Consider the following 25,481-nt stretch of genomic DNA (forward strand, 5'->3'; position numbering starts at 1 on the left):
TGTTTTGAATATGCAAATACAGGTTCAAGTGTCTCACCCAGTGCGCACTAGCAGCTAGGGTATGCGTTCCCCTGGGGTGTTTCTCAGGCATCCCAAAGAAAGTCAATCGTGATACAAAAGGTTGGGATTGCCCACCACCAGCGCTAGATACAATATGACACTGTTACTTCCCTTTCTTCTATGTCCTTTTTTAGAGATCGGTATCACTCTCAGCTCCTTCCATTCAGTGGAACATGTAAGAAGAGCATATACATTTCATAGTGCATACCGTTTAATAATCACATGAAAAATCATACACAATGGAAAAAGGACATGTACATCAAGGTACAAAAGCAAATCACAATAGGGGTAAATATCACACACATATAAAATCCAATGGTAAAGGGCCAAGTGCAATAATGGAAAGGTGCTTGAATCTAGTTACCAGATGTTGTGTAAACCGTAGAATATACAGTTCAAAGTGCGCATGCAAAAAGTCCTAGTCGCCCGGGCACAACCTGGATCAAGATGCTGCTGCCGGTCCCACGATCCTGCACCAAAGTCCACCTGCTGGAGGCCACCGACGCGTTTCGGATCCTGTTCAAGGCAGGTGGACTTTGGTGCAGGATCGTGGGACCGGCAGCAGCATCTTGATCCAGGTTGTGCCCGGGCGACTAGGACTTTTTGCAAGCGCACTTTGAACTGTATATTCTACGGTTCACACAACATCTGGTAACTAGATTAAAGCAACTTTCCATTATTGCACTTGGCACTTTACCATTGGATTTTATATGTGTGTGATATTTACCCCTATTGTGATTTGCTTTTGTACCTTGATGTACATGTCCTTTTTCCATTGTGTATGATTTTTCATGTGATTATTAAACGGTATGCACTATGAAATGTATATGCTCTTCTTACATGTTCCACTGAATGGAACGAGCTGAGAGTGATACCGATCTCTAAAAAAGGACATAGGAGAAAGGGAAGTAACAGTGTCATATTGTATCTAGCGCTGGTTGTGGGCAATCCCAACCTTTTGTTTTGAATATGTTTTTTAGGTGCACGTGGCATGAATTCGAGGGATTGAATGTGGGGAACAAAGGAGATTCAAGGATGACACCTAGGCAGTGAGCTTGAGTGGTAGGAGTGATTGTCATATTCTCAACAGTGATAAAGATATCTAGGGTGAAATGTAACGGTATGAGAATCAGAAAGTTAGAGATTTAGTACGAAATCTCCATTTCTTTTTTAAAGCGGCAATCATTTACACGGCAAACCAGTTTGAATTTGAAGTGTAAATGGTTGCCGCTTTAAAAAAAAACCTGGAGATTTCTTACCAAATCTCACACTTTCTGATTCTCTCACCCTATTACTTTTCACCCCTGGTTGGTATTGGTGGAAATATAATTAATTCTGTTTTTTAAATATTCAGCTTGCGGTGGCGAAGTGAGAGACTTGGAAGCTTGACGCCATATGTGAATATGTGATTCCAGCACTGTAACCAGCGCAGCAAAGATAATCCTTATCTATAATAACTTTGTGGTTTTAATCTTTTAGTAAACAATTTATTGAAAAGACATACAGTATGGCCAGATGTATCAAGCTTTAAAAAGTGTAAAATTGGAAAGTGATAAACAACTAGCCAATCAGCTCCTACCTGCCATGTTACAATGATGGTTTTAAAAATGACAAGTAAGAGCCGATTGGCTTGTTTATTACTCTCTACTTTATCACTTTTTGAAGCTTGGATTATTTGGAAGCCATAGTACTTCACTATTTGGACTCCTTTTTATTCTACTATAGAACTAAAGCCCTATAGATACTAAAGAGGAATCTTTGTATATGGGGATCTAAATACTTTTGATCAATCAGATTTCATCCGAGCCCCTCCGAACTTCACAATCCAAGGCAGGATCCTAGCCCGGCTCATGTTTTCCCACCAGACTCGTATCCCAGAACAAGGCAAAATGTTTTCATCCCACTGTCTGTTTCTAGCGGGTTTTGGATCCTATATAAATCCCTGCCAATCAGCTTCATCTTCACTCCAGCATAGGATGGGGTGGAGGACAGACCTCTGTCTGTCTGTGGGTGGTGGCATTGGGTGGGTCTGCTGTCGTACCCCAGGGTACACTGTGTGCTCTTCTATATCAGTCCAGAGGTGCCCAGCCTGCCATATACCTGGGTGACGCCTGTCTGCTCTATAATTGTGTGCTTCCTGTCTGCCCTATCAGTCCTATGCATCCATATAGAAGCCCAGTCCTGTGCAGCTGTATATAAGTCCAGTAGTGCTAACCTGTGCAGCTGTATTTTAGTCCAGTAGTGCTGCTCAATTTAAACATCAGGAACCACTTCCTACTATTAGTGCTGAAGCTGCAGTCATGACATTGACAATGCAACAACGTAGTCTGCTAAGGCCAATGCCCAATGTCCTAGAGGGCCTGAAAAAAAAAAATTAACGCACTTTAAATTTCCAATATGCCATTTACGATGTGAAATGGCAAGAAAAGTCTAAGGCCTCTGCCTATGTTTTTTATCTGGTGGTTCAGCTTCACATGAAGGTGGAAGCCCTCATCTCTCAAAAACAAAAATGGTTAAAGCACAGATATCAAATATCCCCAAGAAGAGTCCAAGTGGCCTTACCTTCCCAACACTGTATGGGAAGAGGAGGCTCCTTCCAACATTTGCATGCACTCTGCAAGTGCAGGGATGATCATCGCCAGTCCAGTTGCTGACATTGAGAATGAGGATGTAACTGTACAAGTACACCAGGATGTGGAGGATATTGGTGTATCTGGCACTGAGGAGGAAGTTAACGATGAGGCTTCTAAAGGTTATGTGGTTCTTTGAATCATGCACAGGTGAAGACAGTTGTTGGCCGTGGGATGAAAAAGACCACTGTCATGCCTGGACAAAATACCAAAAAATTCACCTCTTCAGTTTGGAATTTATTTCTACCCAAATCCAGAAAACAACTGTCTCGCCACATGTAGTCTTTGTAAAAGCGTAATAATTATGGGTATGGATGCTAACCACCTAGGAACATTCTCCGTTACATGTAACCTGCAGCACATTTATTGTAAGTCATTGTCAAGTTCAGAAATTGTAGCTTAGCGCATAAGCAGTCCAGTGACACCTAAATCGCTTTTTCCTGTTGTTTCTGTGGGGGCCCAAACAAACCAATCATTTCAGCCACAGTCATGTGAAATTACTGGTTTGTTAACCCCTTCCCGACATTTGACGTATATATACGTCATGGCCGGGATGTACTTCCCGACACATGACGTATATATACGTCATGACTTAAAAGTGCCACCGCGTCTACAGACGCGGTGACAGAGGGACAATGTCTGCTGTCCCTGACAGCAGACATTTTCCCTCATTGCCCAGGGGGGGCAGGGTTGCCCCCCGTCTTGGGCGATCGCTGCGATTGGCTGTCCAAAAGTGAACAGCCAAAACCAGCGTTAAACTGCGTGTAGTGTAAAATTTAGACGCTGCTGCCCCCTAGTGTCCAAAAAAATTAAAGGAGGTTAAAATAATGATTTTTTAATAAAGTATAGATATGGTCTTTGTTAGTTATTAACTATTTTGAGTGGTATGATTATTTGTCTCACAAGCAGAAAATGTAACATTTTGCAAATAGCAAAATGTTCAATTTTTTTACGACAATTTGGTATTTTTCACAAAAAAAAAAATTGTATCGACCCAAATTAACCACTAATTTAAAGTACAATGTGTCACGGGAAAACAATCTCAAAATCACTGGGATAAGTAAAAGCAAAAAAAAGTTATCCCCACTTAAGTGATACATGTCAGATTTGAAAAAAAGGCCTCTGTCAGGAAGGCAAAAACATGCTGCGGCGGGAAGGGGTTAAAGTGTGCATGTCCTATTTATCCAACATAATGTGGGTGGGAGGATTCCAAGACAATTCCATCTTGCGCCTCTTTTCTTTGCATTATGTGCTCTTTGGTGCCTAGTTTTAAAAAATACTATCCTGTCTGCCACTGCAGTGCCAGTCCTAGATGGGCCACAGGTTTCTGCTGCCCACTTGTTTTGCTTAGCTTATTCATCCAGCTACCTTGGTGCAACCTTTTGGCATAAAAACAATATTGTGAGCTGTGAGGTGTTTAGAATAGACTGGAAATTAATGGTAACTAATGCTATTGAGGTTAATATTACTGTAGGAAACAAAAAAAGACAAAAAACGAATTCTGTGCTTTTAGCTCACTGCACTCGCCACACTTTATAAGATCAACTCCACGTCGATGTGGATAGTGGGGGTATGAACAGGTCGGGAGGACGCGTAACGCATCCCCACGTGGGGCTTGCTGCGCTCGCCACACTTCGGCTGGCATGGATAGTGGGGGTTTGAAAATGACTCCTATATTCTGCATAGGACGCACTTGCGCCAGCATACCCCCTTTATGCATGAGGTGCACGTGCTAATAATTACTGAGACGCAGGAGCGTCTGAGACAGCTGGAACGCCTCTCCCCCGGCGCCCGCATGATCCCCTCTCTGCCGGCGTCCACCAGCGCAGGGGATCTGGCGGTTACCGGCGCTCGCTCGCCTAGCGAGCGCCTCACTCACTAGGCTTGGCATGGACTCCGGGGACAGAGCCATGGACGCCGGGGACAGAGACGGGCTGCCGTGGAGTCACTACACTAACTACGCTAGGCAATCTTTGGACATCGTAGCTTACCCTATGCCTGCGTACATATGCTAATTGGGCGCCCGGCTAATACACAAGTACCCATTTATTATATGAAGAGCTTCCACAGTGTGCTTAATGCTGGAAAGTGAACTATTACTGTTTTTGGCTAAGTTAGATGGATGATTTATTATAAAATTTTTCTAGAGTGATGTATATTATTGTACATTAGTTCCATATTTTTTACTTTGGAAATAATGTTTTTCCAATTCTATGAATATTGCTTATGGACAATTATTTAATATTTAGCTGCTTACAAATGTTTTAACTTAGTAAAAGTATATTTTTACAATTCTATGAATATTGCTTATTTAATAATTATTTACTATTTGGTGTCTTCAAAATGTTTTTGCAGTCCTTTATTTTAAACATAAGAATTGTCATCACTATATTGTGTTACAGTATGGTTGACAAATTATATTGCTCTAAATACACTCTTTACTTCCCCCAAATGTATTGTATCTTTGTTGTATCGCTAAGACAACCCCTGTCACTCTACGGTGAAATGGACTATACAGTATCATTTCCTGACCATGTAAGCAGGAAGAAATGTATTAGTCAGTAGAATAAGATCACACGCAACAGAAAAAGATAGTCATGTCTTTTTTGCATCACTAGTCTTTGCACCACAATTTAAACCTTTGAGGGCCAAGTGAGTTTGTCAAAATAGGTGTTAAAATTGCCAAGCAAACATTTTTATTCATCATAATGCCCTATAATGTTTACCTTATATAGAAAATATAACCTTTTTTTTTTTTACACATTTTTTATTTGAATTTATATAACAAATGTGAGCGACGCTGGCATTTTTTAGCCTGTATTTTGCACATCTCTCTTAGATATGTTGACACTCAAAGGGTTAGGTTAGAACTCTTTTTTGCACCAACAATCAGTACTGCACACATTTTATATTTCTCATGTTTGTCCAGATGGACAATTTCAATTCAAATATTAGATACTTTATGCACAAATTTATGTTTTAACCATTTAGCATATATCTAATATGACATTTTCTGATGCATATTGCTGTTAAAGTATGTACAATGTTGTAGAAACTTTCTTACCATTGTCATTCCCTTGCCTGATTTCCTCTGCTGTTCGGTCTATAAGTACATAAAGAGACCATACTACGCATGTAATGGCAATTATGTGAAATGTGACAGAACAGACTATTTTCCGCCTCTCACTTTTTGTCATCTGTAGTTTTTCCCACTGAAATGAAAGATGAAAAATAATTAATCTTGATAATATGTAACATGTTATTCTGCACAAAGTACATTATTATTCAATATATCTTTCATTAATATGCATGAGAGCCGACATCGCCCATATGTTATGCCTAGACAGTAGCAGAATATTGCAAACTATGACTATTATACTGTAACCACAACTTTGCAAACTTTGCACAGCATCTAATCCATGATCACTGGCTGCTGTGCTCCCCCAACCTGCCCCCTCCACCCACCCCAAGCTGCACTGCAGCCTGTGGGTAGGACAGCGGGACAGTGTCTAGTTAGTGACATTGTCCCGATATAAATGGGACAGTTGGGAGGAATGTAGAGAGCACTGTCGAAACTGCAGGGTGGTCCGGGGATTCACTGGACCACCCATTCGCCCAACACAGACTTTTTTGTTATATACCCGGTCCTGCCCCCCACCCCCCCCCCCGCATATACTGCTCTCCCTGGACTTGTACCACCACTATTGTGAGTGCAGTGGTGAGGGGTTAGCGATGGCTTTGCCAGTAAGTAAGATGCCACTGGAGGGCTGCTGATAATGCAGATCTGCACGCAGCTCCTCTCATGGGCCTTTGCGGATCCCCATCTCTTCTGCAGGCCGGGCACTGCAGTCAGAGACCACCGAGAAAAGTGAGTGACTATAAAATACTTTCAGACGCAGCCCATCCCCTGGCCTGGTATCGTTATCCAGCAGTGATATTATTTGTATTATGATTCATTCACAGTCCCTAAGGGAAACATACATATTTCTAAGCTATTATAAATTAGAACATTGTACGTGCATTTTTTTTTCTTGGGGGGGGGGGGGGGGTAAGCTACACTTTATTCTGTCATTATATAAAAGAGCAGATTACTGTATATTGGAAAAAGTTTGCTTTTGAACTGTAGTACAGGTTGAGTATCCCTTGACCAAAATGCTCGGAACCATGAACATTTTGGATAAGGGATTATTGAAATTTCTGATTTTTTTTTTATACTTACCTGGTCCACTGGCGGTGCCTTAATGGTCTCTGGATGTCCAGGGTGTGCCCTGGCGTCCACGGTGGCCATCATATTCCTCTTCAGTGGCATCCCCGGTCCCAAGGATGCGTTGCTTGGTGATGTCATCGGCGCACTAGCACAATGCATCCTTGGGAACGGGGATGCTGCTGAAGGTACAGGCTTTGCAATCTCTGGTTGTGATCCAATGTGCACAGATCTGTGCACTAGATTGGAATCAGAGCTGAAACACATGCGATTTGACACTTTTCATCTAATTTCTAGGACCGATCCTTCTATTGTATAATTGTGTCATTACGTTGGGTTGCACACACTGCAATCTATTGTGTAAACATATATATGTTTGTGTATTGTTAGAATTTATATTCTATATATATTGTAATCCAAAGTGACTAAGACAAAGTCACTGGTGAGGTAGGGAAATATGTAATTTGCAGCGTGATGAAAGTTACTATATTTCTTTAAAAGCATGACACATTTTTGTGTTATGCATCCTACATATTCAGAAATATTTGTACTGAAGCTTTATGAGAATGCCAAAGGTGTTCTGTATGTCAATGCGTCACAACGTGGCATAGAGAGGATAAGTGTCTACAATGGTGTGCAGAAAGGGAGGTCAGGCCTCTAACTAACAATAGTGGAACCACTTCAGTATATCATTTTTATGTGTTGTACATATTTATATTTAGCATTCATGTTTTCCAGTTTTAACATTAAAACTGAATATCATTTTGGCAATAGTTGTGGCAACAAGAAACTTGATTGTCAGTACTGAAAGGACAGCTGTACCCGGAGATGGCAGTAGTGGGCCAGTGGCGGTAACAGGAAATTTGGAACATGGAAGTTTAATGTACCTGTGGTATATAGGTGGAGATAACACTGGTACATGGAAGGCTCATCTAGGAAGCGTGTTGGCTATACTCAAAACAGAGGCACAGAGGCTAAACCCACCTTGGTCTTCTCCAGGAAACCCCACAAGGGGATTTCGTTTTTTCTGAGCCCGTCAGGCAGGTCGCAGCCCTCTGAATAAGTCACCCTATACCAGATTGTGACACTTAGGGAAATAGGCATATAGAGAGACCGCAGGGGACAGGAAGAGAGACTACAGGGAACATGGAGAGAGATTGCAGGGGGCAGGGAGAGAGACTGCAGGGGACAGGGAGAGAGATCACTGTGGACAGGGAGAGAGAGAGATTGCAGTTGATAGGGAGATAGAGAGACTTCCACAGACAGGGCCAGATTTATCAAGCTTCAAAAAGTGATAACATGGAGAGTGATAAACAGCCAGCTAACCAGTTCCTACCTGCCATGTCACAGGCTCGGTTTGAAAAATAACAGGCAGGAGCTGATTGGCTGGTTGTTTATCACTCTCAATTTTTATCACTTTTTGAAGCTTGATACATCTGAGAGACTGCAGGGGGCAAGAATATAGAGACCACAGTGGATGGAGACATAGCGAGACCACAGTGATAGGGAGAGAGATTGCAGGGAGATAGAGAGACTACAGTGAACTGGAAGATAGAGAGACCACAGAAGGCAGATAGATAGACCACAGGGTACAGGGAGAGAGAGAGAGAGACCACAGAATAGGGAGATAGAGAGAATGAAGGGGAGAGGGAGAGAAAACACAGGGGACAGGGAAATAGAGAGACCACAGAGGACAGGGAAAGAGACCACAGGGACAGGGGGACACTACAGGGAGATAGAGAGACTACAGGGGACATGGAGGTAGAGAGACCCCAGGGGACAGGAACTAGAGAGATCTATCTCTGTGCATACAATGTGGCTACATCTGCTGCTGACTTATCAGTAACATAAATGTGTTGTAATTCTAATAATACATTCTTAACAGTGGGAATTCTAGACTGAAAACATTATATACAGTTAGTATACTTTATTATATAACCTTCCTTTCTTTCTAAATTTCTTATATTCAGGGGCTTAGTGAAACTCATGGTGTTTTACAAAGCTCTCAGAGAAAATAACTTAGTTCAATCTCTTCAGGGTGCTGGCTTAAAAATGATGTATTTCTGGAGATTTTAATGTACAATTATTATCTGCTAAATTTAACAGATTGAAAACTAAAATAAAATATTCTTCTCTTTAAATCAAAAATACTTGTTTTTGGAAGACCTTGAAACTTGATTGCCTTTACTACACTTTAAATGAAGAAAGCATAAGTTAATGGTAACTTTTAATAAATACTCCGAACCTTCTGCACTCCACTGATATTATGCATTCTCCAAACAACTATGGGCTTCTATAATATTCGCATAGAATTGGAGATAAATAAATGCATGCAAGGGCTTTAATAAGTATATCAGATATATCAATGGATGTTGCAGATGACTACTGCATTCAAGGTAAGATCCAGAAGATCTGATGTCACAGTCTGTAAACTGGTCAAATATGCAAAGCAGAACCCACATATCATTACAGAAGACCTGAAAAAGGTTTTTTATTTTTACGTTGTATGTAGGTTGTAATTACAGTGACATTTATCATCCCAGGAGAGCATTTGAGGCTTATGACAGTCCAAAATGGGATAATGGGGGCAGATGTATTAAGCTTTAACAAGAGATAAATCCAAGGATGATAAGGAGAGATAACGTCCAGCCAATCACCTGCCAACTGCCATGTTATAGCCTGTGTTTGAAAAGTCAGTAAGGAGCTGATTGGCTGGACGTTTATCTCTCCTTATCACCCTTGCATTTATCTCTTGTTAAGGCTTAATACATCTGCCAAGCTAGGTACCTTTTTTTCTAAACAGCAGTCCTCTATTCCCTATTATTAACAGTCCTTGGGTATGGATTGAATTGGGTATATCCTATCGACCTCATCCCAGATAGTTCCTCTTTAAGGTTGAGTGTTACCATTATCATTGCATAAGAAGCAAGCTATGGCAAATGACATTAAAGAAACCCTTAAATGGTTATTGATTATTTTCCTGCTGGAGCAGGTTTTATTGCTGGATACAAGGATGGAGGGCTCAGGCTCTGCATCAATTACTGGAGTTTAAACACATTCAAAATAAAAGATGGCTATTGGCTATCATGACTGGGCCTACAGTATATGACATATAGAAAGAAGAGAAATGTAAGACTGCAGTCAATTCTTGAGATTGGTATTTTCAATACTTAGTAATGCCTTTTGGTCTCAGTAATACCCTGCTAGTGTTCTACAAGTTCATAAATGAAATTGATTCGAATCTCTTTTAGGTCAACATTTTACCTGGTTGATAATCTAATATTTTTACATGATTTAGAGACCCATCGAAAGTATTACTGAAAGGTCTGTCTTCCTTCAAATGATAAATATTGTAAACTAGTAAGCCCACTCGATGCTAAAGCTTCGAAAGCTAGTCTGCTACCTTCTGTGTTTGTGCATGTGTGAGAAAGAGATGTAGTTTCACTCTCTGCCAGCAGATGGCAGTGTTTTGGAGATTCACAGACATTAGACATATATATAGATTGGAGAAATGTACATTTGAGCATCCCAAGATGCCCGTATTCGGGTACATTAGTTTTAGTTATGGACTTTAAATAAATCATGGCAAATTATCTCCAATCACTAACTGTCACTCTCCTTGTGGATTAAAGGCCATATAAAGTTCCCAGGGATTCTGTATTTATTATGATCAATTTATCAGACATTGCACCAGTGTGATTCCACTCATCACAGCTCTGATTAAGAACTCACAAGTTTCTAAGAAGTAACATTCAGCTTTAAAAACAACTCATTTTAAATGCATCAATCCTAAAACAGCCAGATGTCAAGTTCCCCTTATATTTGGAGTTGGATGCTTCCGACCAAGGTGTTGGATCCGTATTTTCCCAAAGGGACATTTCTTGGGAAGTACATCCTTGCATTTTTTTCCCTCAATTTTGAAGCCATGGAGATGACTTATGCCACTCGGAAGAAGGAGCTTCTGGCTATTAAGCAGCTCTGCATGGATAGCATTACCAATTAGAATGAGCAAAATTCAGGGGATAGGCAGAGGGAGACAGGGAGAGGCAGGGGAGGCCTTCTGTGACAAGAAAAAACTGTGGGTGACAGAAATAGCATGTGTGTGGTGGGAGCGCCACAGTTCGCCCCTTGTAGTTTCACTAAAGATGTGGACCCATGGTGCAATTCACATTCGATCCCAATTCGATCGGGATCAAATAGCACAGCAAGCAAAACACATTAAATTTTGACTTTAGTACAGATTTTTACTATAAAGTATACCGTCAGGAGGGGACGGGAACCCTTCACTTCAGGGAGATGGGCAGGGTTAGGGGGGGGTAGCAGGGAGGTGGTGGAACATGGCGGGGGCCAACAGCGGGGCGGCGGGCAGAGCTCCGCTGTAAGGGGACGCATGTACGTCTCGTGCACGCACGTCCCCTTGGAGAGTCTGGCGGATCCACGCCAGCCCCTGCAATGATGGAGCCGGCTCCATCTGTATATAACCGTGTGTCCACAGCCTAAAGCCGGCACAGTGTACACATTAGATTTGTACTATATAGTACAGATTTGTAATATATTCTCTTGCCTGCACAGTCTATTTTTCTCTTCGATTTCGATGCCGCAGATCAGGACCCGATGCCGTTGAAAACCGTTCGATTTCGATTCAGTTTTGACTATATAAGCTAAATCGAATAGAGAAATATTGAAAATTGAACCGTGTGTACGGGGCTGAGTCAGACACAACAGTTATGAGTTTTACTGCAGCGGTAGTAGCAGAAATAATGAGCTCATGGGCAGCTGAAATACAAATCAGCTTCCCCGTACCAGTGCAATGTTGAATTGCTTCATTGTTACAGTATCCACCACTGCTAATAACAGCACGTTGGATACTAACGTAGCGCCGCCAAGGGGCAATGCATACTAAATAAAGTCCTTATTGGGAGATGTATCTGCTTTGCAGATAAAGCGGAGATACAAATGCAAAAAAAAATCAGCTTTGGTCATTGTACACAGCCTGTAAAAGTATTTTATTTCACTATACTTTATCGCTCTCCAAGGTTTGATTCATCTCCCCCTAAGTGCTGAAATAAAATGTTTTTTTTTTTTTTTTTTTATAAGTGTCCGTGTATTTCTTTGGATTTCTGGATTTCTGGGGAAAAGGTTATAATACATTGGTGCAATAACTGCCTGTACAAAAAAGATGCTCCATTTTGGTCAGCTGCTGAGGTTGTTAAATTATTATTATTATTATTATTATTATTATTATTATTATGATGTATACATTCTGAATAAGTGCAATTTACTAGGTTATTAATAAGTATTATTTTTTTTTAAATGAAAGTGGATATGAAAACCCAACAATAGTAGTAAGCCGTAAAATATAAAAGCAGACAATTTGTACCTTGTAGATTTATGGAACATTGCTGCCATCTACCTGACATTAACATTATTGCAATGCCGTAGGCTGAATTTTTTTTTTAAGGTAGTTTTTAATAAAAAATAATAATAAAAAGCAATATGCAATAATGTGACAATGTTTAATATACTTGTTTTTAGTAATAATTTCTTAAAATGTTTGCTGGATGTCATACATTTATTTATCAGTGAATTATTTCAACATTAAATTCATAGCATTTTTTAGAAATCGGTATTACAGTATGTGCAAAATTTGGGGTAAAAGTTATAAAGGCAGAAGTTAATATCCAGATTGTGCTGCAGTTTATCAACCGAATGCTTGATTATTTTTTTAAAATAATAATTTACTTCTTTATGAATTACATCTAAACTCAGCTGAGAAATTTAAAGTTGTGTTCGAGAGGAGAAGGGCTACATTTACATAATAATGACCTGTGAACCGGCGGGACTGTAATATCAGTGCCGAACTACACATTTTGGTGCCTTGTGCTAGAAATGTAATTGGCACCCCCTACAGGGCAGCAGAGGGGGGGGGGGGGTAGGAGCGGGTACTAATTACCCGGGCCCAGGCTTGCTGGAGGGGCCCCACAGGGACCCTGGTCTGCAGAGCCGGCCCTAGCCTAAATGACGCCCTAGGCAAGATTTTGGCTGGTGCCCCCTAGCACCGCCACTAATTCCGCCTCTGACCCTTCTCCCCTTTCCCAGCACCATCAACCCTCATCATAGCAGTCATCATTTTGGTGCTCCTACCAGCAATATTTTAAATAGAAACAGTGCTCAGCCCAAACAGGGGTGTTTTCTTGCTGGGAAGGGGCATGGCCACACAATAGTACCCCCAATTCAAATTATGCCACACAGTAGTGCAACTTTATTCACATTATATCATGCGATGGTGTCCCTTATTCACATTGCATCACACAGTAGTACCACTTTACCTTATGTACATTACTCCTCACATTATTCACATTATACCCTTAGAAAAAAATCCTGAGAAAATATTGTATTTTAACCACCTCCATGGCCACACTGCAACCCAGCACAAAGCAGTGTGTGCTGGGCAGAGGAGAAGAACTTCAGCTGCTGCTGTCACTTAAGGGGAGGGGGCCCGGGGCCCCCACTGGGCCCTTCCATCAGACTTTGGCCTGGGTAATTTGTACCCCCTACCCCTTTCTCTCGGCACTCCTGATAATACCACACAGTAATGCCCCTTACACATAACACACATTATTAATGTCCTTATAACCATAATGCCCCTTACACATTATGCCAACCTTTATTAATGCCCTTCATACACATAAAGACACACATAATGCCCCTTACACATATGTTGCACATTATTAATGCCCTTATACACATGACACACATAATGTCCATTATACATATGTTGCACATTATAAATGCCCTTATACACGACACACATAATGCCCATTACACATATGTTGCACATTATTAATGCATTTATACATGACACACATAATGCTCCTTACACATATGCCGAACACTATTGCACAACCAACCCACCCGCAGACAGCACTCTCACAACCGCTAACACTGTGACCTCTGCCTCTGCTTGTATACAGATGTTTCCTCATACATATTGCCTCAATAGGCCATGCAGCTCCTGGCCAGTTCTGCTAACGTTGGGTGCCTTTTTTGCTGAAAATTTGTCTTATTTGCATTGTTATGACCAGCACACACAAGGAGCTTCCGATGATTAAAATATTATGCGGCATGCCTATATTCTGTGTGCGACTGTGGCTGTACCTGCATACGGAATGCTACGTTACAGTAATTTCCATGAATACACTATTTCATATGCAAATACACCCTCACTCACACACAGAATATAGGCATGCTGCATATCATTTTAATCAGCAGAAGCTGCTGATGCCCCTAGGCATTCCAAATGCCCTAGGCAATTGCCTAGTTTGCCTATGCCTAAGGCCGGCTCTGCTGGTCTGACCCCTCCCTTGCCCCTCCCAGGTAGCAATAGCAGCACACACTTCTACAGCATGTGCTGTGCTGACAGTAGGCTCAGCATGAGTGTCTCACTGATAGCATGAGATGTCATGCTGAGCCTGCTGTCAGCACAGCACATGCTGTAGGTGTGTGCTGCTGCTGAGATGACAGTTTTTAGAGTTTTCTTTCACCCTCCTCTAAACATTTTGGGGGCGTGGTCTAAGTGCGGGAGGTGCCCACACCTCCCACTCTTAGGCCACTCCCCCAAAATTTTACTGGGGCCCGACATTCCTCTTGGCTGCCCTGCCCCCCCAGGGTAACTTAACAGTTCCAATTCACATTACACCACACAGTAGTACCCCTTCTCACCCTATGGCTAGCACTCTATCATACTGACGCACTCTCTCTACTTGGGCGGGGTGTTTTCAGGGTTTTTAAATTTTTCAATTTTAAATGTACTTAAGCCTCCTCTGGCGGCTCTTCACTGCTGGGGTTACACCAGGTCTAGCATATGGGCTCCTCTTCGCAGCACTGCTCTGTGAGGGATCCAACACAGATCCCTCCCAGCATGCCTCGCAGCCTTGAGCAACTCTGCGCATGTGCAGCTGGACTTCCCCGTTAGAAACAAGGAAGTCCAGGTGGCCACGGGGATCGCAAAGGGCAGCTTTTATTGGGAGAGCTGCCCTTTACGTGTTAGTAAATATGCGTTGAGCCTTGGCGTGATGGGCGGTAGGATGTACCACCACTGCTTGGTACATCCTGCCCCTTGTAACCTGTGCTCTTTTACACTGACTCAATACCTCACCCCACTGCCTGGGTTCTATAACATTGACTCGCTCCCTCACCCCGTATTCTATTACACTGACGTACTTCCACACCCTGTGACCTGTGCTCTCACACTGACGCAATCCCACACCTTGCAACCTGAGCTTTATCATACTGATGCGCTCCCTCACCCCGCAGCCTGTGCTTTATCGTGCTCCCTTACCATGCAGCCTGGGCTTTTTTAGATTGAATCGCTCCTTCACCTCACAGCGCACTTTATCACACTGGCGCACTCACTACCCCACGGCCTGCGCTCTTTCACATTGGCACTCTCCCTTCACATTGGCACTCTCCCTAATCCCCATACCTTGTCACCTTACCCTAACCCCCTCCCCCCAGCCTAATCCTCCCTCCCCACAGCCTCACAACCTAACCCTAACCTTCCATGATGCTATGGAAATTCGTTTAGACAAACGGTGGATTATGGCGATGATGATCATCATCTGCCTGTACATACTGGGCGGCTTTTGGTCAAAGAGCAAGAAACTCCCCCTGGATAATGTGCAAGAAATTCCCCCTGGGCAATGAGCATGTAACTCGCCCTGGCAATGTACATGTATTCCCCCATGGCAACAAGCATATACCCCCCTGTGGCAGCAACCATAAAACCACTGGCAACAAGCATGAAACCCATGGCAAGGAGCATGCAACCCTGACAACGAGCATGAAACCTCTGGCAAGGAGCATGTAACCCTTAGACAATGAGATGTAACAGCATGTAGGTTAGTGGCAGTTATGTGGCATAATATGTAATAGCCATTACGATGAGTAACTTAATATGTACTGTAATAGGCATTATGGTGTGTTGTATAATATGTAATGGGCCTTGTGGTGTGTTGTATAATATGTAATGGGCATTACAGTGTACAGCATAATATATACTGTAATTGGAATTATGGTGTGTGGCTTAATATGTAATACGCATTATGGTATGTTGTATTACATGTAGTGGGCATTATGGTATGCAGCATAATATATAATAGGCATTATGTTGTGTGGCTTAATATGTAATTGGCATGTGGTGTGTTGTATAATATGTAATGGGCATTGCGGGGTGTAACATAATATGTAATGGGCATTGTGGTGTGTGGAATAATATGTTTGGGCATCATGGTATGTGACATAATTTGTAATGGGCATTAAGGTGTGTGTGGCTTTATATGTAATGCGCATTACAGTGTGTCGCTTAATATGTAATAGGTATTACAGTGTGTTGTATAATATGTAAAGGCCATTGCAGTGTGCTGCATAATATGAAATGGGCATTACGGTCTGTGGCATAATATTTTAGGTAGTTATGGTGTGTGGCACAATATATTAGGTAGTTATGGTGTGTGGCATAATATGTTAGGTAGTTATGGTGTGTGGCATAATATGTTAGGTAGTTATGGTGTGTGGCATAATATGTTAGGTAGTTATGGTGTGTGGCATAATTTGCAATGTGCATTACAGTGTACGGCATAATATGTTTGGCATACCTTTAAAAAATATGTTGCAGGTACGTAGTACCACATCGTTTGTGCCCCCATCCAGGAGAGGGCAGCCAGCTCAGTATGGCAGGGGGGCCGGGCCAAACCCAGGTGCGGGGCTAAGAGCCACGGCAGTGATGATCTGTTTCAGGGCATGGCTAGATCGATTGCGTCCTTTTAGCCATGCCCCCGAAGTGCAATGCCTTTATTTCAGGCATTGCACTGTGGGGGCGGGGCTTAAATGCTGCGATCGTGTAATTTTACCCGCAGACCCCCCCACCGAGGGGTGGTTTGCGGGAGATGGGGTATTATGCGGGAAGGTTTCCGATTTCCGGGACCCTCCCGGCCATTCCGGGGGGGGGGTAGGCAACCCTGCTCCGGCATCGTTGCTAGCAAAGTTTCCCGTCAGCTGGTTTTACCAGCATGCCAGAACACAAATGCTCTTGGAATTCAAACCCAGACCATTATGTAATTAGTCTTTTATATGATAGATTTTCAGCAAAGTCGTTCGCCTCCTGAAAATCTCTTGTTCTTTGGGAAAATAGCTCAGTATGTACATACTACTTTGGTGATAGATATATCTATCACAGATTTTGGCAAAGTCTTTTGAAAATCTTCTAGTGTGTATGAGCCTTTGAATAATCCCTTTTTAGAAAACCTTTAGTCCACTCCTTCTTGGATTATATTACCTATATTTGTACTGCTTTTCATTTGTCTACAGTACTGATCATTGTGAAATAATATTTTAAGTTTAATGTTACGAAACGGTTCAGTTAAAACACTAGATGGTGCAATAGCATTTCATACTAGTGTACAGCAATAAACGGCAAACCACAGTATTGTGTCCCTTTTATACAGCATCAGATCAAAGTTAATAAATATGTGTGTGTGTGTGTGTATGTGTGTGTGTGTGTGTGTGTGTGTGTGCATGAAGCAGGAGCCTGTCCATATGACAAGTTCCCAATGCACATCATGCTTGGATCATAGGACATGCCCAGTGTTTTGGACACAAAAAAACAGTAATGGTGTTTATATCCAACAATTATAGTCCACTGTTTTCTGCCCGTGGAATGACAGGACAGTTCCTAAAAATATTGAGAAGGTTGAGATCCAGCAAGACAGATCTTGTGCACAATGTATAGGGGATACGGTCGTATTGCCGACCCGACTTAGGTCGACACCATTGGATTGACAGACAACAAGGTCGACTGGGTTCTAGGTCAACAAGGATGAAGGTCTACAGGTGTCTAGGTCGACATGGGACAAGGTCAACATGGTTTTAGGTCGACAAATGCGTTAGGTCGTCATGGGTAGGGCGTCAGGTGGCGAGCTTGACATGGGTTTTTTCACAGATTTTTTACCCGAATATCGACGCATTCGACATGGACACAGTTGGAAGTCAACCGCAGCCCCTCGCTTCACTCGCTATGCTTCGGGCACGGTGGCTCGGCACACTATTTTATTCTCCCACCATGCCCTAGTGCAGCGGTGGCCAACCCGTGGCTCCCGAGCCGCATGAGGCTCTTCTCTGCCTCATCTGCGGCTCGCCGTCTAACTTCCCTACTAATGATGCCCGGCAGCTCCCCCCCTTTGATGCGATGCGCGGCTCTGCGGCGCCGGCTCAGACACTCCCTTTCATGTGTGACGAGCCGCGGCCGCCGTGAACCAGCGCATGCGCAGTCACATTGGAGCAGTGTCCCCAGCGCCATGTTAGTCACATTGACTGTGCAGTCGGCATCACTTTGATACACCCGTCTCTCAGTGCTCTGACTGGCTTCTTCATTCATCGCCCCAGCCTCCTGCCATCCTGTATGTTATCATGCACAGAGAAATATTTATTGAAGCCTGAAGTGTGTGTATGTGTGTGTGTGTGTGTGGGGGGGGGGGGGGGGGGGGGTTGCTTTAGGTCAGGATCTCTTACAATAGTTCTGGGGGCATATGTGTGGCACTGTGGGGGCATATCTGGCACCAGGGGCATATGTGTTGTACTGTGGGGCATATGATATCTGGCACTGGGGGCATAACTAGCACTGTGGGGGCATATGTGGCATTGTGGGAGCATATCTTTAACTAGGCGCATAACTAGCACTGTGGGGGCATATGTGTGGCATTATGGGGCATATCTGGCACTGGGGGCATAACTAGCACTGTGGAGGCATATGTGTGGCACTGCGGGGGCATATCTGGCACTGTGGGGCATATATGTGTGGCACTGGGGGCATACCTAGCACTGTGGGGGACATATCTGGCACTGGGGTGCATAAAGTTTTGTGATGTAGCCACTCCCCCTTGTGTCATATGGCCACGCCCCCGGCCATGCCCATTTTTTAGCGCACGCATGATGACGGCACTTTGGCTTGACTGCCGATATTTTTTGGCTCTTTAACTCTGACCGTTTGGCCACCCCTGCCCTAGTGGATGGTAGGGCATGAAATACCACCTGTCGGAACATGTGGAAAATAGAGCACCAAGAGCAAGCAAATGCAATGATGACCCCCCCCCCCCCCCCATAGTACCAATATGCACCTCTTGCTCATAATAGTGTGATAGTCACCAGCATGGGGTGAATGTGCCCCATAATGTAGCACTGAATATATGTATATTATTAACAGGCATGGGATTGTCATATTTGATTTGCGCCTCATGGAGGCTACTTAATGTTTTATTACATAGTCTATCCCCATAGGGGACATCAAAAGTTGTGCAGTATATGTATAAATGCCTTCACAGAAGGCAAACCGAGACTTTCATAGAAAGTAAGGAGGACTGACTCCATTAATAACATATACTGAAATCCCCTCCCGGAGGGGAGTTGGACTGAGCCACTTCAGAAAGGACAGCGCAGGACCTCTCCATGTGTCCCGTTTGAAGGGGCACTCCCATTCGTGACAGTGGGCACCAAATAAATATACTAATAAAGCTAGACAGCTCGCGCAGAGAGCGGGCAAAGGCCGAGCGCGTGAGAAAGTTAATATATAGCCTGAGCCGGTAACGGTTGTGGCGCAGTTTTACCTGAGGAGTTGATCACCAGCAGAGCTACGCAGCATAGGGGAGGCAGAAGCGCGGCTGGGGAAGGGAGAATTGACTCACCAGCAGCTCCGGTGACGACGCGGATCCCCTCTCGTCAGTGGATACAGGCGGCAGCAGCTCCGGTGACGGACGCGGTGCAGGACCCGGCAGCAGACACTAGCACTGGTCGGCGCCATTGTTGGGCGGTCCTCAGGCCGGGAAGTGTCATTGTGGGCGGCAGTGGAGGCGGAGATCCAGGAGAGACCTGTCAGCATAAGCATCAGGGGGCGGTGAGTGTTAAACCAACCCCACACAGGCTAGAAACCGCCCACAGTCCATCCCTAAGCAAGTTTACAATGGTTGTTAGCTCAGCATCACCTCAGAGTCAGCAATTCACCACATTACAGCCAGTCAGCGTGTAATAACTAAAGTGGATAGTCAAAGCATACTGTAGCACAGCAGAGCAAAGTCAGCGCAGTAGAGACTAGAATTATCTCAGGAAATAATACACTGCAAACACCTAAAATTGAACCTGTGCATGTTACAGTAGTATCATATGAATCTGCAGAGCCATTACAGCTGAGGTATTGAAAGGCAGGGAGAAAGAATCCCATTCTTGGTCACAGTGCATTGCTAAAGTAAGGGACAAATCAGTATCTCGCCTCACTAAAGTTAAAGTAGAATTGCTTAACCCCTTGCATGCTGAATAGCTTCCGCAGGGAAGGAAGGCTAAACCCGGCTTAGAAGCCTGGGGACGCCTCACGACTACCGACAGGAAAGAATTTGCATTGTCAAGTGGGGTTACAATTAATGGCATACGAACTGCCAGTACCGCTAAACATAATCACTGTATCTGGAAGACGCTAGTTACAGTATAAGGAAGCAATAAGGACCCTGTCCCCTTAAAGTTTGTATCAGGAGGAGTACCAGTAACTTTTACACTACGATAAGGCCATTGTCCTTACATCTTCACCGGGAGTCAGTAATCTTATAAATGTTGCTAGAGAAGGCTTAAAACATTTACTGCTGCCTCACATTTCCTAAAGTTCGTAAAACATTTCCTGCTGCCTCACATTTCCTAAAGTTCGTAAAACATTTCCTTCTAGCTAGGAATTAAATCTGGGAATTTATTGCAGTCAGTGAAAAGGGGAACTAAGGTCATACCAGGAGTCCAACTCCTCATCAGTTCTCCTTCAGTAACTAGACTATAGAATTGAGAAGGAAAGGGACAAGGAGGATTGACTTTCTTACGGTTATCTTATGGACTCCAAAACCAATAAACTGCAGTTAGGATAATACTTAATGCATTAAGTAACCTCAGGTAATTGTTGAGGTCATAAATATTGATGGTTGGTTGTATTTCCTCTTGTTGTGTTTGCCAACGCAATACCATTGTTATATTCAAATGTAACGAGTCTGTGTTATTTATTTAGTAAATGCAATGTTTGCATGTCATTAACTGTGATTCTCCATAGCAGAGCAGAAGCAGCGTTCCTGCAAAATAAAATATCAGTTCTTTATTTACGGTGTGAATTACTTTGTGTAATTGAAAATGTTATTGTGAGCTGAAGTACAAGAAAAGAGAAAAGGACAGAAAGAGTCATACTTACCGGTAGGTCACACAAGATTTGGCGTCCCACGAACAGGATAAGAACAAGAAAAGAAAGATGTCAAGCGAGGATACAGCATCATCATCAGGAACGGGTGTATCAACATCCACACCCGCACCCGCACAACCGGCTATGGCAGGCAACCCCATAACACTACCATATTACTTCGGAGTACCATGGATTCCGATGTACTCTGGAGAAGGCGGGAAAGACTCCAGTTCATTAAAGACATTCAAGAAAAAATTGGAATCAATATATAAACTGTATCCAGTGACCATTCAGCAGCAAGTAGAGATACTGTTAGGCCAATTGAAAGGCTCTGCTTTGCGCGAGGTGTATTCCTGGCCAGAGACCGAGAGAGAAACAGCAGACCACATATTCAAGCGGTTGGCCGCTACCTTTGACGTTGATACACTGTCAGAACTCAAGTCACGTTTTTATGCTCGAAAGCAAGGCTCTGAGGAGACGCTAAGAGACTTTGCGATAAGCCTTCAGGAGATGTACAAGGACATACAAGAGTTAGACCCGGAAGAACACGACGTAGACGAGATGAATCAAACCTTGGTTAATCGGTTGATCGAGGGGGTCTACAACGACAGCATAAAGACACAACTCAAACTCCTCAGATTACAAAAGGCGAAGGATTCTTTCCTCGACTTTAAAGACATCGCAATTAAAATAATCGGGCCCAAACGGACTCCAGAAGTAAAGTTCCCCGAGTATCCAGGATACCAAGATAACATGGTAACGGACTCAGAGGGCCAGTCAGAGGCGACAAAGGAGGTGAAGACGCAACAAATGGCTGCCCAAGGAGCCCAATCGTCCTCGCAAGATTTGTCATATGTGTTAAAGGGACAGATTGAAGACCTGGTATCCAGCATGGCCAATATGCAGAGAGAGATCCAACGCCTGGCTAGTCGCCAATCGCACGAGCAGAGTGAACCAAACTGGAGGTCCAGAAATCGCTATCCTCGTGCTGAATGGAGGGGCAATAGTCAAAGGAGGGGCCGGAGACCCACAGATGAGTTCGACAGTCAGGGGCGCCCTATCTGTCGAAGATGTGGACGCAGCGGTCATGTGGAGCGTGCTTGCCGAGAAGGAGATACAAGTCCTTTAAACGTCAAGACCCCGGGGACAGAGGGCGATCCCCGGGGGAGTTACCAAGAATAAGTCCTACCCCTGAGGAGTGGTGCCCGCGGTACGTTGGAGAATGCCCTGTACTGCCGGTGCACATAGATGACGTTTCCGTGTTGGCCACTTTAGATACTGGCTCCCAAGTGACTACCATTGACTATAAAATTTTCCGTCAACTGTGGGATCAGAAGAATCCTATTCCTCCCCCGCCTACCTGGCTGAGGCTGCTGGCCAGCAACGGTCTAGATATTTCCTGTGAAGGCTACTGTGAATTCGATATTAAGATCGGGAAGACCCTGTTGAGACAGCAAGGATGCATTATCACCCACACAGAAGCTGATACCATTCCATCCATCATAATTGGGATGAACATCCTACGAAACTGCCCTGAAGAACTCTTGACAGCCTTGACGTATGAGTTTCCTGGAGTGTCGCAAAATTGCCAGAAGGCATTAGGCAAAGTGGCCCGAGTGCTCCAAACCCAGCAGCGGTTCGTAACTGAAACCGGAGAAGTTGGGAAAGTTAAATTCGTAGACCGAAAAGCTGTAGTATTACGCCCTAACACAGAGACCATCCTGTGGTGCAAGGCCAGATGTGGCCCATCAGGAATGCCCTATGATGCCATCCTCGAACCCTGTAGGGTGCCCTCCCGAACTGACTTTGTTGTCGCCCGAACGTTAGTCACAGTGAAGAATGGACGGGTCCCGGTACGAGTATGTAACCCACATGACTATTCCATCCGGTTGACTAAGAATCATGTCTTGGGCAAGTTGACGTGGGTCACCTTCGAGGATGTATACACGACAGTGGATGTAAACGTGAATAGTACTACCCAAGAGGAGAACCCGACTGAGGGATGCCCGTGGTGGATGGAGGTTCACGTAGGGGAGCCGGACACTCCTGAAGAATTGAGGGACGGAATCTTAAAAGTCGTTCAAGAGAATGAAAAGTCCTTTAGCAAACATCCAGCTGACTTCGGCAAAGCTGAGAAGATCCGACATTACATCTCCACTGGAAATGCCCCTCCAATTAAGGAAAAATACCGACCCCTTGCCCCAGCTTTGTACCAACCTGTAAAAAAAATGCTGGAAGAGATGAAAGCGAGTGGAGTTATCCATGAAAGTTTCAGCCCCTGGGCTGCCCCTATAGTAATCGTAAAAAAAAAAGATGGCAGCTTACGTTTCTGCATTGATTATAGGAAGCTCAATCAGATCACCCATCGAGATGCCTATCCTCTGCCCAGGATCGAGGAATCTCTGGCCGCGTTAAAGTCAGCTTCCTATTTCTCCACCCTTGACTTAACGAGTGGTTACTGGCAAATTCAGATGTCTGACGAAGATCGCGAGAAGACTGCATTCACCACGCCTATGGGATTATATGAATTTGATCGAATGCCTTTCGGCTTGTGTAATGCCCCTGGAACATTTCAAAGACTAATGGAACACTGCTTGGGGTATAGAAATTTTGAAATTGTCTTATTATACTTAGATGACATTATCATTTATTCTGAAACATACCACGACCATGTTCAACACCTCCACGAAGTCTTCAAAAGATTGGCCGAATATGGACTCAAACTTAAGCCCTCCAAGTGTTTCCTGTTGAAAAGTAGTGTGGCCTATTTGGGACACATTGTCAGTGCTCAGGGAGTCACTCCAGACCCGGACAAAATCTCTGCCGTAAAAGACTGGCCCGTTCCGAGAACTGTCCGAGATGTAAGGAGCTTTCTCGGCTTCATTGGATACTACCGGAGATTCATAAAAGATTTCGCGCAGGTTGCTAGCCCCTTACATGAGCTGTTGAGAGGGATAAATCGGAGTCAACAGAACAAACGTATGTCCGTGAAGTGGGAGGAACCCCAACAAGCTGCGTTTGATCACTTAAAGCAACTCCTGACGGAAGCCCCCATCTTAGCGTACCCCGACTACACTCGCCCTTTTAATCTGTATACTGATGCCAGTTTCAGCGGCTTAGGGGCCGTACTCTCCCAAGAACAGAACGGGAAAGAGAGAGTCATTGCTTTCGCCAGCAGAAACTTAAAAAAGACTGAAAGGAACGACGCTAACTATAGTGCGTTTAAATTAGAACTGTTGGCCCTGGTATGGGCAGTCACAGAAAAATTCGGAATTATCTGTTCTCAACCCCCTTCACCGCCTTTACGGACAATAATCCATTGGCTCATCTCAATACGGCTCAACTTGGAGCCCTGGAACAGAGGTGGTATTCGAGACTGTCCAATTTCACCTTCACTGTCAAATATCGGGCTGGCAAGAGTAATACCAATGCAGATGCCCTGTCACGTATCCCTCAGGAACAGTTTGCAGCTGACCCAGGAGATGAATGGGAAGAGGTGGAGATGCCCGCATTCTATGGCATGCTCACGCTGCAAAAGTCTGTATCTACCAGGGTGCAGTCTGCAAATAAGGTCCAGCATCCGCCAGAGATACCCGCTGTGGAGTCACCCAATGAATGGTCACAAATCCAGAACGCCAGCCCAGCATTGTCCAAAGTGAAAGCTCTGCTCCTGTCCAAGGAAACATTACGCAAAGAAGAAGTCCAGTCTGAGGGCAAAGAGTTCCTACAGCTATGGAGACAGAGAGATCGACTTCGAGTTCAGAAAGATCTGATTGTCCGTAGGAGTGTCAACCCGAAGACACATGAACAAGTGACGCAAATCCTTGTGCCCAGACAGCAAATCAGCAGAATATTACATGCATATCACGGCCAGTCAGGCACCTGGAATCGAGAAGTTAGAAACTACTATCCGACAGCGTTTCTTCTGGATCAACCTGAGAAAGGATGTAGAGGCATGGTGCCAGAACTGTAGTAATTGTGCCTTAAAAAAAAGACCTACCTCCACACAAAAGGCACCGCTACACCCAATCCGCAGTCATCATCCTCTGGAGTTGCTCCTGATAGATCACGTAAAGTTAGAAACAAGCAAAAGTGGCCACCAGTACGCCATAACGATGGTTGATCATTACTCAAAATTCGCTGTCATTCTTCCAGTAAGGGATATCACCGCACGCACCACTGCTGAAATTCTTTGGAGAGCGTTCATCAGACCCTATGGGTATCCTGACAAAATTCTGACCGACCAGGGATCTGCGTTCGAGTCAAGGTTATTCCACGAACTCTGTGCCTTGTACAAATGTAAAAAAGTCCACACCACTGCCTATCACCCCCA

The 25,481-nt window shown here is 44.0% G+C and overlaps 1 protein-coding gene across 4 annotated transcripts in view; it reads right to left on the reverse strand.

Moving 5' to 3' along the window:
• MARCHF1 (membrane associated ring-CH-type finger 1) overlaps positions 1-25,481 on the reverse strand; it is a 345,392-nt gene that overhangs the window by 58,555 nt on the left and 261,356 nt on the right. For 3 of the 4 annotated variants that reach the window (XM_083172830.1, XM_083172820.1, XM_083172851.1), the window contains one exon: positions 5,755-5,902. In XM_083172830.1, coding sequence (XP_083028956.1) covers positions 5,755-5,902 — 148 coding nt within the window. Of the gene's footprint in view, positions 1-5,754; positions 5,903-19,634; positions 19,816-25,481 lie in introns of those variants that run through there. The other variant, XM_083172836.1, reaches the window with a different exon arrangement.

The sequence above is a fragment of the Crinia signifera genome, chromosome 1, assembly GCF_055691185.1.
Source record: "Crinia signifera chromosome 1, ASM5569118v1, whole genome shotgun sequence".
Lineage (NCBI taxonomy): Eukaryota > Metazoa > Chordata > Amphibia > Anura > Myobatrachidae > Crinia > Crinia signifera.